Raw genomic sequence first — 17,275 nt, forward strand, 5'->3', positions numbered from 1 at the left:
GTCTGGATCTGTCAATCACTGATGAGGAGATTGCAGCTGCGATATCCTCGTTCCCTAATGGTAGGGCCCCGGGCATAGACGGGATTCCTATAGAGCTGTATAAGAAGCATATGGGGTTTTTTGTGCCTAATTTGCAAGAAATGTTTAAAAGCTTTAAAGATCTAGGGTCGGTGTCTCCGTCTTTGTCTGAAGCTCTTACAGTTCTTATTCCCAAAGTGGGCAAGGATCCCTTGTTCCCGGAATCATACAGATCTATAATGCTATTGACAACGGATATTAAAATATTGTCAAAAATTTTAGCGTCGCGTTTGAATCGGGTGATTGGTGAGATTGTGCACTCTGACCAAACTGGTTTTATCCCGGGAAAATCTACGGCCATAAATTTGCGTAGGCTCTTTTGTCATCTGCAGTTGCCCCACCCTGGGGAGGAGGAGGCAGTGGTGGTGTCGTTAGATGCTGCTAGGGTCTTTGACTCTGTGGAGTGGAGGTACCTGTCGGTGGTGCTATTGAAATTTGGGTTTGGGACGGTTTTTGTTCAATGGGTACGATTACTGTATTCTTGTCCTACAGCTAGAGTCTGTGTAAATGGCTTTGTGTCCCGTCAGTTTGGTATGGCTAGAGGTACAAGACAGGGTTGCCCTCTGTCTCCCACCCTATTTGCCTTGGCCATAGAGCCATTGACATGTGTTGTTAGGATGCAGTCAGACATTACTGGGTTGAAGATGGGCTGCAGGATGGACAAGATTGCCCTTTACGCAGATGATATGCTGCTTTTTCTGTCATATCCTAATAAATCATTACCAATGTTACTCCGTGTGGTGTCGGTGTTCGGTAGGTACTCGGGGCTTTTGATCAACTGGGATAAATCTAGTGTGACTCCGATTAAGGGTACTTACCCTATAGGTCAGGTCCTGCAGACTCCTCTTAAATGGAATCCGGTATTTAAATATCTTGGTATCTGGATTTCTAATGATATGGGCCAATATATCCAGCGTAATGTCCAGCCTCAGATTGACTATCTTAAGAGCCGGATCGGGGTGTGGAAACAGCTGCCATTAATGGTCACAGGTAGAATTAATCTGGTCAAAATGATAATTCAACCAAAGTTTCTGTATGTTTTGCAGCAGTCGCCGATATATATCCCTCATAGTATATTTCGTTATATTGAGCGTCTCATGGCCTCTTTGGTGTGGGCAGGCAAGAGAGCAAGAGTTAAGCTTACCACTTTATATCATTTTCGAGGGTCAGGGGGTTTGGCTTTGCCGAATCTGCGGCTTTATTATTTTGCTTCTCAGCTGACACATAGGTATGGTTCCGATCGCGGATGGGTGTGGATTTGCATTATTTTCTAGTCTCTGGGACAGGTTCTAAACATACACGGGTGCAGTTTCTTTTGGCTGGTAGAAAGGTTGGGGGTGATCCCCCTTTATTGATACAGGCCATGAAGGTTTGGAGATTTCCATCCTGGATGGGGGGTGGACTGGACTTGGACCCGTGCACTCCACTTTGGGATAATTTGGATTTTGGAGAACTGGTTAGGATGGAGGGAGCTGGAGCTTGGTGAATTTACAATATAATACATATTGGACAATTGTATGAGAATGGGATACTATATTCATTTGAGCAACTACAGGGATTATATGAGTTACCTAGGGGTTACTTTTATAGGTATTTGCAGTTAAGACATGCTCTTGCCTCACAGTTTCGGGGAGTTGCCCCAAGTTTCAATGCTGATTCCATAAGGGTGCAACTGTCAAGGTTGGGCCAGAGGCTGCAAATTTCTTTTTTGTATTCATTATTGGTGGAAGGATCTGGTGTGGGGGGCTTGCCGGAGCTGCGATGAAGGTGGGAGGGTGATCTTTGGCAAATTAGTGACAAGGCATGGGATATGGTGTTGTGTAGCCCGAAAGAGGTCACTGCATCGGTCAAATTTCGTCAGGTTCAGTTTTTTCTGCTGCACAGAGCATATCTTACTCCTCTACGACTTTTGAAATTTAATAGGGGTCAGGTGGTTTTGTGTCCTAAGTGTGGGAGTGAGAAAGGGAACTTTTGGCATATGCTCTGGGAGTGTCCATTGGTTTCATGCTTTTGGGGAGAGTTGGAGGATTGTATTAAACGATTGTAGGTGGGAGTAACTGTCCTGACGCCAAGACTATGTATATTTGATTTAGGCTTGAACAAAAACACCCGTAGGCTTATTAGACTGCTCATTAATACGATACTTATATTGGCAAAAGTGGTCATAGCTAGGAAGTGGATGGCACCGGAAGGCCCGACTTTGAGTAGCTGGATTGACCTCGTTAACGATACAGTCGGCCATCAGAGGTTCATGTACACCAGCAGGAACCTAGTGGATAAGTATGAAAGAATATGGTACAGGTGGAGAATATCCCCATATGTTACAGAAGGATTGAGGGAGGTGGAGCTCTCCTAATGCAATGCTCGGGGCAGACATCCAGCCGCCTACTTTATTATTAAGGTCAACGATTATATTTTGTATTATTACTACTGTGTTATTATCTCATTGTATCTCGAAACTTTGGATGATGTGCATACCCTGGTTTGAAAATCTGAATATTAATGCATTTTGATTCTACTGTGTATGAATATCTGACACTACCTGTATCACTGTGGGGGTTGTAGTTGTTGTTTTAGCCTAATGTTTTGGGGTTTTTTTTCTGTTAAAAGTGTAAAAAAATGCAATAAAATTTTACCTGATTTTAAAAAAAAAAAAATAGAGAAGGAAGGGTCTGTGCTGCTGCAAATGTACTTCAGGGATACTTTTACGTCATTCACCAAGTCAAGGTTCAAAAAGCACAAAAACAGGTTATACTGTATACTGCTTGTGCTTAGTTTTGAGTTGGTGGTGAAAGCAAAGTTGAATCATATGTTGTTGTATCTGATAGCCTCTCTCATGATAAGTATGCCACATATGTATTTAACAAATCAAGTCTACATGTTAACATGAATTTGAAGGGCCCAGGAAATGAAAATCTGCGTTAGCTAAGTGCTCAAGTTACCTGAAACTTTATATTAATATTATGCTTTTTTCTTCTTTTCTTTCTATGTAACACCCCCCTAGTGGTGTTCTAGAGGGTAAGCTGGAAGTTTATAAAAAGTTACATAAACTGGTTACCATGGTGATAACCCAGCCCAGCCTGTGAGACTGAGTGAGAGGAAGGAGGGGCTGTCATTAAGGGGGGATAGGGATAGAGAGGGAGAGAGACAGAGACGGGGAGAGACAGGAGAAGACACAGAAGAGGAGAGATGGTAGCTGGGGACCTGTGGTGGAAGCTGCCAGGCTCCCCCAGCATTGCCTGGCTGTCTGAGCGTGATGACTGAGCCAGGGCAAGGAATGTGTGCCCTGGATGAGGGGGAGAACTCCATGCCACTATAGATAACCCAAGTGAGAGGGGGACACTTCGCATGGAAGAGGCCCTGGAGTGAGGGCCACTACAAGAGGCATGGTAGCTGTAGTGTCAGATCCTGAGGCTGAGAGTACACAGAGTGATGTGTCAGAGCACAGGAGACATTATCCCCGCAGAGGAGGGATGAGCTGCAGTTGAGAGGTACACAGAGTGTGTCAGAGCTGCATGGAGGAGAAGCTGCCTGCCTATTAGCATCCATGTGAGTGCCCTTGCAGAGGAGGGTGATCTGCAGTGAGTATGGAGTGCAAGAGACATGTAAATTATGTTATTTAACATCTGGATAACATTAAGAACTGTGCTGGAGAGAGTGAGGAGCTGTATATATTTTTCTTTATTGCTGCAACCATTATGATTATCGTGCTGGAGGAAGAGGAGTGTAAATAAAAGTTCAGTTTATCATAGAGATGGTCTGGCGCCCAAATTATTGTGACTTCTATTACACTGCACCAAAGTGACATCCCCTGTGTCCCACTAACTACAAAGAAACACCTGCATGTGCAGGGACCCCCTGATCATTTACACCCATGCCCATCAGCTAGCCAGGGCTGGAGAAGGAGGTGCACTGTGTACCCTTTGCACCTCATACTACACACAGTAACAGGGGGTTACATAATGGCGCCCAACGTGGGGCTCGAGCACAACAGATGGAGCAAGTGCTTGCAGGACACAGGAACTGAGTGCAGTGTACCCAGCCGGAGTAACACCCTTGGGACACCATGTCTGACCGTCTCTAGGTGCCCAGGAGACCAAGGGTAATGAGGAGAAGGTGAAACAAGTTGTTTGCTGAGTAATTCTGTCCGGGACAGTATATGGAGCAGCAGTGTGCTTATTGCTGAGACTTGTAGTGCCACTTATCCCAGCTGAGTGGGAAGCAAAAGAAGAAAAGGTTCAACGTGTGAGGTGTAATTACAATGCAGTCTGTATATTGCCTTTCCTGAGGATTTGGGGAAGCAAAGAGAGGCAGGCTGTGCAATGTGACATCTGTATATTGCCCTTCCGGATGATTAGGGGGAGCAAAGAAAGGCAGATCGTCCACGTTGGAGAGAAAGGGGGAAGGCAACCCCGCTGGTCAAATGCCACCCCTGCATATATTGCTGAGATGTATTTGTTGGGAGGGGCCCAAGAGAGCCACCTATCTCTTAATGTTTGGAAGGGAGGCTAGACTACCAATCCATATCTGTTTTGGAGTGGACACTGCTGATCCCCAAGAAAAGCCCCATTTGAAATATGTGGAGCAGCTGAAACAAGAACTAAAGGAGGCCTACAGACTAGCGGAAGCAGCTGCATCAAAAGCTGGACAACGAAACAAGGGTCGTTACGATCTACAGGTCAAGGAGCATCCTGGGAGAGACTGAGCTGTGTGACCAGTCCAGATAGGTGACCCCCAGGCAGAAGAGCTGCATGGAGGAGAAGCTGCCTGCCTATTAGCATCCATGTGAGTGCCCTTGCAGAGGAGGGTGATCTGCAGTGAGTATGGAGTGCAAGAGACATGTAAATTATGTTATTTAACATCTGGATAACATTAAGAACTGTGCTGGAGAGAGTGAGGAGCTGTATATATTTTTCTTTATTGCTGCAACCATTATGATTATCGTGCTGGAGGAAGAGGAGTGTAAATAAAAGTTCAGTTTATCATAGAGATGGTCTGGCGCCCAAATTATTGTGACTTCTATTACACTGCACCAAAGTGACATCCCCTGTGTCCCACTAACTACAAAGAAACACCTGCATGTGCAGGGACCCCCCTGATCATTTACACCCATGCCCATCAGCTAGCCAGGGCTGGAGAAGGAGGTGCACTGTGTACCCTTTGCACATCATACTACACACAGTGACAGGGGGTTACATCTATATCACTGTGAAAACAATATTGTTCAATAAATTAATTCAAACTAGAAAAGAAATAATTAGTAAATGCAGTTTCAGGGAACTAATATCCAGATATGTGTTCTCCAAATGGGAGTCTGTGACTGTGGAATTGCTTTGAAGCATATTTAAGAAGGATTGCAGCGTTACATGTAAAACATTTTTCCAATGGCAGATATTTTTTTCTTTTTCACATTTTTTATTATTATTATTTTTTAAATTAGTGGAACTGAAAGCTCAAGTCTGGGCTTTCAGTTCCACTGTGCATGCATAAGCTGGCAAGACTGGCCCAACAAAGAGGTAAGTTACCCATTACCACTCTGTGCCAGTACCTCTTAGCTGCCTCAGTGAGATTTTAATAATAAATGATGACGTTAGATAGACAAGGCCCCTCTTCACAGCCACTGCACTCTGATATAAAATCAGATATATCAATGCTCAGTCAGGGCCGCTGAGAGGGGGGGGGGGGAGTGGGTTCTAATTACCCGGGCATGTCAGGGGGCCCGGCCCGGGCCCTAGCGCCGACGATTTTTTTTTTTTCAAAATATTTCTTTTTCTTTTTTTTTTTTCGGCGGGTGGGGGCTCGGTCGTTGGTCGTTGTCACGCCCAGCATTCAGTCAGTCTGGAGCAATGGAGCACAGAGCAGCAGAGAAGACAAGAAGGAAGAGAGAAGTAAAGGTAAGTGAAGGGAGGAAAACGGGGTGGGGGGCAGCATGACACAGAGGGGTTAAATAAAGGAGGGATTATAGCAGCATGACACAGAGGGGTTAAAGAAAGGAGGGACAATAGCAGCATGGCACAGAGGGGTTAAAGAAAAGAGGGACAAGACAAGCAGCATGGCACAGGGGTTAAAGAAAGGAGGGACAATAGCAGCATGACACAGAGGGGTTAAAAAAAGAGGGACAAGCAGCATGACACAGAGGGGTTAAAAAAAGAGGGACAAGCAGCATGACACAAAGGGGTTAAAAAAAGAGGGACAAGCAGCATGGTACAGAGGGGTTAAAGAAAAGAGGGACAAGACAAGCAGCATGGCACAGAGGGGTTAAAGAAAAGAGGGACAAGACAAGCAGCATGGCAAAGAGGGGTTAAAGAAAGGAGGGACAATAGCAGCATGACACAGATGGGTTAAAGAAAGGAGGGACAATAGCAGCATGACACAGAGGGGTTAAAAAAAGAGGGACAAGCAGCATGACAGAGAGGGGTTAAAAAAAGAGGGACAAGCAGCATGACAGAGAGGGGTTAAAAAAAAGAGGGACAAGCAGCATGACACAGAGGGGTTAAAAAAAGAGGGACAAGCAGCATGACACAGAGGGGTTAAAAAAAGAGGGACAAGTAGCATGACACAGAGGGGTTAAAAAAAGAGGGACAAACAGCATGGCACAGAGGGGTTAAAAAAAAGAGGGACAAGCAGCATGACACAGAGGGGTTAAAAAAAGAGGGACAAGCAGCATGACACAGAGGGGTTAAAAAAGAGGGACAAGCAGCATGACACAGAGGGGTTAAAAAAAGAGGGACAAGCAGCATGACACAGAGGGGTTAAAAAAAGAGGGACAAGCAGCATGGCACAGAGGGGTTAAAGAAAAGAGGGACAAGACAAGCAGCATGGCACAGGGGGTTAAAGAAAGGAGGGACAATAGCAGCATGGCACAGGGGTTCAAGAAAAGAGGGACAAGCAGCATGGCACGGGGTTAAAGAAAGGGGCAAAGGCAGCATGGAGGGTGCAGTGTGTTCATAAGGGGGCATAGCGTGGTGATGATAAAGGGGCACAGTAATGTATGTGTGATGGCACGGAGCTTTTGGCAATGTAGTGTGTGTGAGGTAGATGGTGGCTAATTAATGGCTGCTATTTTGTTTGCGGGGTAATGGGAATACTATTTTAATGTTGGGGCTGGAGGAAGGCCTAATTATTAATCATGGATGTTATTGATTTAACGGTGGGGCTGGCTGTAATTTTCTAAATGTAGCCATTTTTTTTCCAAATAGGTCCTCCAACATTCCAGGATTCAGACAAGCCGCAACTAAAGAAACCAGCAGCCACATGTGGTAAAAGTGAGAAGAGCAGGTAGGACAGAGCAGCATAGTGTGTGAAATGTTGTGATTCTAGTAGGGACAATGCCAATGTTTGGTGAGCCCAGTGGGCGCAGGCCAAGACTGAACTCTTTCTGTACACACTGCATTCTTCCTATACTACACAAGGGTGCTAGATGTCCTGAAAGTCAGGAGTGCTTGGACAAATGTCACGCTCTGCGGAATTCAGGACCTAGTGTTTTTATTGTGCTAGCCACACCCCAACGGCGCATTGCCACGCCTCCAATTGTGAGACCATACTCCTGAAAATTTTTTGTTTAGTCAACTATAAGGGGGGGCCCCATGAATTTGTTGTAACGGGGCCCTGAATTCCTCTTGGCAGCCCTGTGCTCAGTTACAGTTGCTAGATATTTGGTGTTCCAGACATACCACAGATCTGAAATACACCTGCCTTTCTGCAGCACATAGCACCTTATCTAGATTAGACTATTTTTTGGTAGCTCAATCCCTAGCACCTATCTCAAGCACTACCGCCATGACAAGGTACATTTTCAGTTAACTAGAATTAGCCAATAGCTTTGCTTTGTAACTGCTGTCTTTCCTTATATTTATTCCACCCACATAATTGAGGATGCAGATTTATTTATCAAGCTAAAATGTCACCATTTTTGCTAACATCGCCTACTGTTGCATGCATCAAATTAGTTTATTTTCTATTTCTCTTTCCCACCTACGTTGACGTCTAATAAAATATAGTATTTGCTTATTCAACAAAACAATAGCTTTTTAAAAACATGTTTTACTCATGATTGCTGTTTTACACTGTCTACTGCCTTATTCCTGTAATAGTATGTTAACTGGATTACGTCAGTTAATGTGATTACTGTATGAGGAGGTCTATGCCATTATATTCTGCATCATGAAAAGGATTTGAACTACCAGTTGCAAATGAGCAAACAAGAAAATCACAAATTGCACTGTACAATTGGACATTTATTTCACACTTACACAGAGTTGGGATCCTCAGTGAAGTGCAGAGGACTGAATGCGTAGGGTCGATCCAGAATAATAGAAGATGTTGTTGATGAAACGGTTCCACGTCTGTATGCTGGAAAAATATGTCTTATTTTTATGTACATATTCCAGTCAAAATAATATAGTAAACAATTTGTGCAGTATACAATTACTAATTGAGCAAGATATTCATGGAGCTATTGATGATGATTTAGGGCAGATTAAACAATGTACTTATACAGCAGTGAAAACTCCTATTAAATTGGATGTTTCCCAGAGACAATCTTACATGGTAATTCCCCCCATTGTGTGTAGCTTTGGGGTCAGGGCTTTCTTGACAAAGGTGGATATTGAGTCCACCTTTCAACTTTACCTGTTGCACCCTGACTCCTTTCCCTCCGTGGGTTTTAAAGGAAACTCCTTCTTTGAGTGTTTGTGCACGTTTCTGCATTGGTGCGTGGTCACTGGCACTGGTCACCACAGGGTTGCCCATTATCTGGGTGAATTTATGGTCGTGGGCTCAGGCCAGTTCCTTTATTTGTAATGGGGACAAATTGTTGTATGAGACACTGGCTTTCTATACAAGTTATATGCTGAATAATATTTATGATTATATTTTGCTGTCACTCACTTCTGAAAATGTCACTTGCTGAAGGATTCACCTTTGAATATATGTTGACATTGCACTGACATTCTCTTTTTCCAATAAACAAATATATATTAATATCATTTGTGATATAACAGCACCACCTGCTGGTTCAAGTTAAGATTACTCATCCATTTTGGTGATCTGTCTACCCACTTCCTGAAGGCAACATGTTGCTGCTTGTTCCTTGATCAAAACCTGATGCCATCCAGTGGGTATATTGCAAACTTCAGCTCATCACCTTTTTCCATCTAAAAGACACTTGCTTCACCAATACTTTTCTAGCCATGAGTCTCAAGTAGGAAATGTTCATCCACTAGTAATAGACAGATTCCCCTACAATCGCCCAGACAGAATCTATACCACAGAGATATCTGGAAATTAGCCTCTGTACGTACTTTGCATTAAATGCTTACAACTTTGAGAACCGATCTGGCACGTGACATGAGAGCAATCTAGCTGACCTAGAGGACCACTCCAGATGAAACAACATTAAAATTCGAGGGATACCTGACTCTTTCGCTATTGCTTATTGACAGGATTTACCGTCTCTCTGGGCCACGAACGGTATCCGGAAATTAGTCTAGAGCAGTGGTTCCCAAACTTTCTCAGCTCGAGGCATCCTTAGGGTCACCATAATTTTTCCAAGGCACCCCTAAGCAAAAATAATTACCGGGTAGTCCCGTTTTTTAAGTAGTTGGGTCAAAATGACGTAAGATTTATTTAGACCCCTTCACCATCACATTGTGCCCCTTTATCATATCACTCTGTGTCCCCCTCTTCGCCATCTCACACCCTGTGTCCCCCTCTTCGCCATCTCACTCTGACCCCCCTTCAGCATCTCTCTTGGTCCCCTCCTTCAGCGTCTCTCTCTGTCCCACTCCTTTAGCGTCTCTCTGCCCTCCTCCTTCAGCGTCTCTGTCCCCCTCCTTCAGCGTCTCTCTCTGTCCCACTCATTTAGCGTCTCTCTGCCCTCCTCCTTCAGCGTCTCTCTGCCCTCCTCCTTCAGTGTCTCTCTCTCTGTCCCCCTCCTTCAGTGTCTCTCTCTGTCCCCCTCCTTTAGTGTCTCTCTATCCCCCTCCTTCAGCGTCTCTCTGCCCTCCTCCTTCAGTGTCTCTCTCTGCCCTCCTCCTTCAGTGTCTCTCTCTGCCCTCCTCCTTCAGTGTCTCTCTCTGTCCCCCTCCTTCAGTGTCTCTGTCCCCCTCCTTCAGGCTGTCTCTCTGTCCCCCTCCTTCAGCCTGTCGCTCTGTGCTCCCTTCAGCCTCTGTGTCCCCCTTCAGTGTCTCTCTGTCCCCTTCAGCCTGTGTCCCCCTTCAGCCTCTCTGTGTCTCCCTTCAGCCTCTCTCTGTCCCCTTCAGCCCCTCTCTGTCCCCTTCAGCCCCTCTCTGTCCCCCTTCAGCCCCTCTCTGTTCCCCTTCAGCCCCTCTCTGTCCCCTTCAGCCTCTCTCTGTCTCCTTCAGCCTCTCTCTGTCCCCTTCAGCCTCTCTCTGTCCCCTTCAGCGTCTATCTGTCCCCTTCAGCGTCTATCTGTCCCCTTCAGCGTCTCTCAGTGCCCCCCTTCACTTACCTTCTTCCCTGACGTCTTCTCTGCTGCTGCTCACTGAGACTGCTGGACATGATGAGGTCACGCCCCCGGCAGTCAGTGAGGAGGAGGATCCGGCGCTGGATGATGGGTAAGTTGTTTTTTTTTTGTTTGTTTTTTCTATTTTCTTTTTTTTTCTAGGCGATCGCGGCACCCCTGTGACAGCGCCGCGGCACCCCAGGGAGCCGCGGCGCACAGTTTGGGAACCGCCGGTCTAGAGACATCCTTCTCCAGATACTTTTTTTCATGTAAAGAGAACTTTCTTAGAGCAGTGAGGAGACCTATAAATGCGCAGATCTTAGTAGAACTTCAACTATTCTTTGATCATTCCTTGACCACAATTAACAAAGACACATGCTGCATCCTATCACAGCGGCCCTACATTCAAGTGACATTTCCTACAGTCTTCTTTGTAAAACTTCTTATTCAAAATTGGGGCTCTAGGTATGTTGTGTCTTAACTAGATTCAGGTACCAAATTTCTGGAAGAATGGAACATCCCTGTTAAATCCTGTACCTCCACACAGAGAGCTTCTCCACAAACCAACTGGTCCCGTCCCGGGTAGGAACAGGTAATAGAAACAGGTAACACTGATATTGTTTACACTTACCTGAGATTTAGGTATCATTCTCGTCTGATGTACGATATTCATCAGTTTGATGCCTCCTTCAAAATTGGTATGCAGACCAGTGGCGGATCCAGGGGGGGGGCGATCGGGCCGTTCGCCCCCCCCTAGCAGGGGCTTGCTGCCGGCGGCTGCACACTATGTGCAGATCCGTTCAGCAGAGAGAGTTAGGGAGAGAGTCCTGCCCAACTGCTCTGATTGACGCAATCAGAGCAGCCGGGCAGGACTCTCTCCCTAACTCTTTCTGCTGAACGGATCTGCACATAGTGTGCAGCCGTCAGCAGCCTTAGGTGTCAAAAAGGGGGCGGGGCTAAATCGCCCCCCCTAAATCGCCCCCGGTACAATTAACTTCTGGATCTGCCCCTGATGCAGACAAGATACCTACTCTACTGTTTCCTTTTTACAGTTTAGTGAGATTGGATACACATATTTGGGGTTGTGTCAAAAGTATGCTGAGCAACATTTTGTGCGCTCCTTGATATAAGGAAGTTAGTTCTATTTATATTGTTTAGAAACGATCTCTGTATGATTAGTCAAATGATTAGTTCATTTGGGTAGTATTTTTAAATAACACCAAAACATTTTGTGAGATTCTTAATGTAAGGAAGTTAGTTCATATTTTTGTTATTGAGATATATATACAAAGAATTTTCTAGGTTTTCATACTATTAATATGTCCAGGTTGTTTTTAAAAATTGTAAATGTAATATTGTTTTATTGTTTTGGCTGTGTTGCATGTGTGGTGTTTTTGCCAACCTCTCATATTAAAATTTCATGCCACACTCCTTTCCTTGTGGAAAATACTGTAGCCCAATTCTTTGGGCACATCATCTTAAACTCACACCGCTACAATGATTAAGATTTTCACTCTGAACATTAGGAGAATCAATTCTCGGATAAAAGACTTGTCATCAACACTTTGCATAACAATAGGGCAGATATTGTCGCTTTACAAAAAATGTATTTTTCATCCCAGACTTCGCCTGTCTTTGAGAATAATAGATTCCCGGCATGCTATACTGCTAATGGCCCCTTTAAGAGGAATGGAGTCACTATCCTAATAAATGCATGAACTTCCTTCACCCTCAAAACCGAGTTAGAACTTTAAAATGGAAAATATTTAATTATTACAGGGGTATTGAAAGGTAAAGATGTGACTATAGTATCACTATATACCCCCAACTCTAGGCAGATCCTCTTTCTCAAAACAGTATGCGAGGAGATACAAAAAGTGAGAATAGGACACCTTGTCATATTAGGAGACTTTATGTTAACCCCAGATACGAAAATTGATGAATCACACATTCCCCATTCAGACACACCCACAGTAAACACGCGGCCATCCACAGCGTTCAGAAAAATACTAGCCGGAAATGACATTTACGATATTTGGAGCGTCTACGCCCCTGGTGCGAGGGAATATATTTTCTTCTCCAATGTCCACAATTCTTACTCATGAATTGATCTTATATTATCCGATAAATGAATATTACAACACACCAACACTATGAACATCCTCCTGATCACTTGGTCTGACCATGCACCAACAGAAGGGACATGGAACATTAATCAGTGTAAGGTTCCTCCAAAACCCTGGAAACTTCCAAATTTCCTTCAGTCTTCCCGATAATCTAAGCTGGCCTTCTTAGAAGCACTAATGTTGTTTACACACACAAACCAGCCAGAAGACATATCTAGGCCTGATTCATCTAAGCAACGCATACTGAACGCATTGAGGCAGCACGGTGGCTAAGTGGTTAGCACTTCTGCCTCACAGCATTGGGGTCATGAGTTCAATTCCCGACCATGGCCTTATTTGTGTGGCGTTTGTATGTTCTCCCTGTATTTGCGTGGGTTTCCTCCGGGTGCTCCGGTTTCCTCCCACACTCCAAAAACATACTAGTAGGTTAATTGGTTGCTATCAAAATTGACCTTAGTGTCTGTCTGTCTGTGTACGTTAGGGAATTTAGACTGTAAGCCCCATGGGGGCAGGGACTGATGTGAATGAGTTCTCTGTACAGCGCTGCGGAATCAGTGGCGCTATATAAATAAATGATGATGATGATGAATGTGCATTTGTTTCAGAACGCACTTAATTAGGGTCTGCGCATGTCCAAACTCAACAAGGGTGATGATCTGAATATACATGTGCTGTGAATACGGGTGTAGGTCTGCTCTGTTTGACTACACAGGACACTGCAGGATACGTCCAATACCTATGTGGAAAATAAATTCTCAGGAATGCACAAAAAAAAATAATATATATATATATATATATATATATATATATATTAATGTCAACTGATATAGTATAGGCATTAATGACAAAACATTAATGCCTATACTAATGTATAAATGTATATCATGAAAAAAACTAATGTTTTTTTTCATGATATACATTTACTAGCATGTTATTAATGTCTACTCTGCAATAAAAAACATTTTTACAATTGCTACTGATTGCAAATACCTGGTATAGCATGCATACACAGCCGTCATCATTAGTAAGCGGCACTTGGACTAGCCCTGTAGCTGGAGCAAGAGATAGTTTAGAGATGCCCAGAACTTAGATCAGACGCACAATTGGCACGCTCTTATTGTACATTGACTACAGCCAAATGCCCCCATCCCTGCCCTGTTCCCTCCCTGAAATTGTAGGTTGAAGTAAATGTCCTTTGCGCTAGTAGATGGATTGAACGTGGCTGCATTCTGTGGCATATGAGCTGGTTCTGGGCAATGCATGCACAGATTGATTTAGAGGTTGATTTTTGTATAAACAAAATTTCCGTTCACGTTCCTTCCTGAATCAGGCCCATCTGTCTTTAATTACTAGTGCACACTAAAAGTAATTCTTAGAGATGATAATGTAATGTGTCTCATTGACTTACCTAACCTCTCAGCTTCTTTGTTAAATTCTTCTGAGCTTTCTTTCTGGAGTGGCGATGTTGCAGAGCTACTGAAAACTTGAGTGTGTCTGTTCTGTTCATCCACAGCTATGTTTGAAGGAAAATGATATGCTCAAATGATTAATAACATTTAGTCATTTGCCCTCAATTACTAAACAATTCATGTATGTCTCACCCTTCTCCGCCTGCTCAATTATCTGCTTCAAAGCTTTCTTTAGGCTATTGGCCCTCAGCATAAGCTGCTCCTTAGATTTGAACATTTTTGCTACTTCATCCAAATGATCCACCTTCTCATTCACTTCTTTGCTGTTTTCCTTCAATGCAGAGTCTGGATGAAGGTTCCGTGGAGAGGTGGTCAGTAATGCCAGTGACTCTTCATTAAGAGCCCTAACCAACGAATCTAGCTTTTCATTAAGCATTGAGCACTGTAAAATAATAATAAAACATACTCAGCTTCATAATTTGCATTGACAGGAGTTTTCACACAAACATAACATAACATCCATTCATGCTTTGACACTAGACTACATGAACTAACATTGCATTTTGTTGAAAAATTGGCACTGAACCTCAGAAAGAATTCAGCAATTAGCCTTGATTTGTTTCAAGCATGTTAGACAATGAAACAAGGGTTTAATTGGTTGTTAATTGGTTGCAAATGTACCTAATGCAGGGAAAAGAAATATGATCTAATGCAGGGGAAGGAAATGAGCCTTATATGGTAAAACATAGTGTACTGCACCAGATTATTAAGGGGGTAAATGGCACTTAAGTGCATGAGCTCTTATAGTTATATATAATTATGTAAAACAATAATTGCTCTAGTTTTGCATTTTCTAACAATTCATTAATACATTTAGTTCTATATTTATCTTTTTATCTATATAAGTTAGGATATTTTTAAATGCTTGCTTTGTGTAATTTAAGACGTGTAAGCTGCATTTTTTGAATAGTTCACTGTTGCTTTGCGAAACCATTGGCTTGGTAATGAACCCAATTGCTAAATTATTTATTCTCTACTAAGGGATCATGCACGGAAAAGTAACTATCCAGTGTTTAAATGTATTCTGAACTGAGGAAAATAATAGCACATAGATTATGAATTCCAGAATGTGCCCTGGTAAAGATGTGTGACATATTTCAGCAAATATGGTGTTTCTGTGACTTTCAGTGTACAATATGAGCTCTGAAAAAAATGTAGACTCTAGAACAAAATTTGCTAGTAAAATTATTACCCTTTTAACAACAATTTCTAGAAAGAAAAAAGAACTTTGTGCATAGTGAATCATTCTGCAAATCAAATGTCTAGATATTTGTTCATCTTTATCCACAGAAATTCTTAGATGCATTTTAGATACAAAAATAGCACTACTGCTAAAATCATTAAGATGGTGAGATATACATAAATCATTGCATCAGATACTCTTTCATTGTAATGCAAATATGTTATGATTTTCCAGTGATAAGGCCAATTTTTTCATTGCAGCGATAAAATCTCTTGTTGCCGCAATTTATAAATAGAACATCACTCAGCTGTTCCATACTTACTCGCCCAGTTTCTGCAGATAAGTGCCTGCGAGAGGCGACTAGCCAGCTTGCGCATGCACAGAGAAACTGAAAGCCCATGTATTCTTTCAGATTTTCTTACCTTTCTAGTCATGTTATCAGCTTCTTCATAGTTTTCTGCAGCTCGCTTATATGCCTTCCCCACTTCTGTGATGAACTCATTTACAGAAAGGCACAAGAACCTGTCCAGAGGTAAAAAATGGAATTGCTCAATAAGTGTCCTTTCAGTAAAGCTTAAGGGTCTATTTGTTAAGAGTCCCCCGATGATAAGATTTTGTATCTAGTGTGTATCGCAGCAATAGAAAACCTTTTAATGGCCAATATATTATAAAAATGTCACTGGGACAGCTCAGCAATACTCAGCTGCCCCAACGACACTGGTCGGCAGCAGTAACACTACTCTTATCGCCTGCCAAGTCAGTCCAGGGATCCTGTGCGCATGCTTAAGCCGACATGCTGACTCTGGCATGCAATCTGGGCCAGATTGGTTGCCCAAAATAAAAAAGAGAAAAAAATTAATAAAAAAACAAACACAGAATATGCTTTAGTTTAAAGATAAAGAATTTTTTCATGTGTGCATTCCCTGCCAACTCCATCCTGAGATGGCGTCAGCAATCAGAGTATCATTGCTATTCTTGGTTAAAAGGCTTTACCAGCTCTGGGTTTTGGTAAACAGGAAGAAGCCATAAATCCTGTGAAAAATACCCTTTTCACAGCCTTTAGGGCTTATTTTCCTTTAATAAATAGACACCCTTGGCCTACTGTCTCAGTTATAATTACATGATTTGCACAGGTATATACTTGATACAATAAATTAAATTAAGTAACAGAGCAAACGTTCAGTGTGATTTTTAAATATCTATATTTCATCATTTCAAATACAAGAGATCATAGTAAAACAATACTGCAAGTAGCCTGTAGCAGAACTTACTTGGCAGAAGAAATTACATCACAGTGCTTATCTGAGTCCAGGATCTTAGCTAGGTGGAAGGCAACAGAATCAGCATATTGAGAAATTTGCACCTGCCAACATAAAGGATGGAGAATTCAGAAAGGAGACTGGATTAACTTCTCTAATTATGTGAAGTAAAATAAACTGGAATAATGTAGTAAAATAAGCAAAGAAACAGTTCTTACGGCAGTCACTGGGCAAAGAGAAATAGAAACCTCTGTTATGACTGTATAAACCGGATAAAAAGGTTTTTTGCGGTATTGTGATACATAAAATATGTACTATTTCCATAAATGTAAAAAACATTTTGTACATTTTCAGTCTTAATAGTCGGACAGAGCAAACCAACCATTTGTCATGTCTAAAATAGTTGTGCTCACCTGAATCCTGGGCTCTCCATTTTCATCTTCTCTGATTGTTGGTGGTGAGTGTTTTGGGGATTCATATGTTAAAATGCTCCACCTAAGGGTTAAAAAGACTGAAAATACTACAGCCAATAAAGTGATAAAAACAGGTATTGTGAATCACCCACTAAATAGCAGAAATCCTAATATAATTTTTACACCAAAATGTTTAACTTTAATTCTTCCCTTTCTCTAAGTAAAACTCTGGCTGAGCCCAAATTAGCATTACAAAATGGTAACAGATTCTTATAATCTTAC

The 17,275-nt window shown here is 42.6% G+C and overlaps 1 protein-coding gene across 7 annotated transcripts in view; it reads right to left on the reverse strand.

Annotated features, from left to right (window-relative positions):
• The window catches only part of LOC142100822 (diacylglycerol kinase eta-like), a 481,771-nt gene that overhangs the window by 95,910 nt on the left and 368,586 nt on the right, over window positions 1–17,275 (reverse strand). For all 7 annotated transcript variants that reach the window (XM_075184666.1, XM_075184664.1, XM_075184663.1 and 4 more), the window contains 6 exons: window positions 16,994–17,075; window positions 16,593–16,684; window positions 15,744–15,843; window positions 14,271–14,520; window positions 14,078–14,182; window positions 8,331–8,430 (listed from right to left, as the gene is read on the reverse strand). In XM_075184666.1, coding sequence (XP_075040767.1) covers window positions 8,331–8,430; window positions 14,078–14,182; window positions 14,271–14,520; window positions 15,744–15,843; window positions 16,593–16,684; window positions 16,994–17,075 — 729 coding nt within the window. The remainder of the gene's footprint in view (window positions 1–8,330; window positions 8,431–14,077; window positions 14,183–14,270; window positions 14,521–15,743; window positions 15,844–16,592; window positions 16,685–16,993; window positions 17,076–17,275) is intronic.

This window comes from Mixophyes fleayi, chromosome 9, assembly GCF_038048845.1.
Source record: "Mixophyes fleayi isolate aMixFle1 chromosome 9, aMixFle1.hap1, whole genome shotgun sequence".
NCBI lineage: Eukaryota > Metazoa > Chordata > Amphibia > Anura > Limnodynastidae > Mixophyes > Mixophyes fleayi.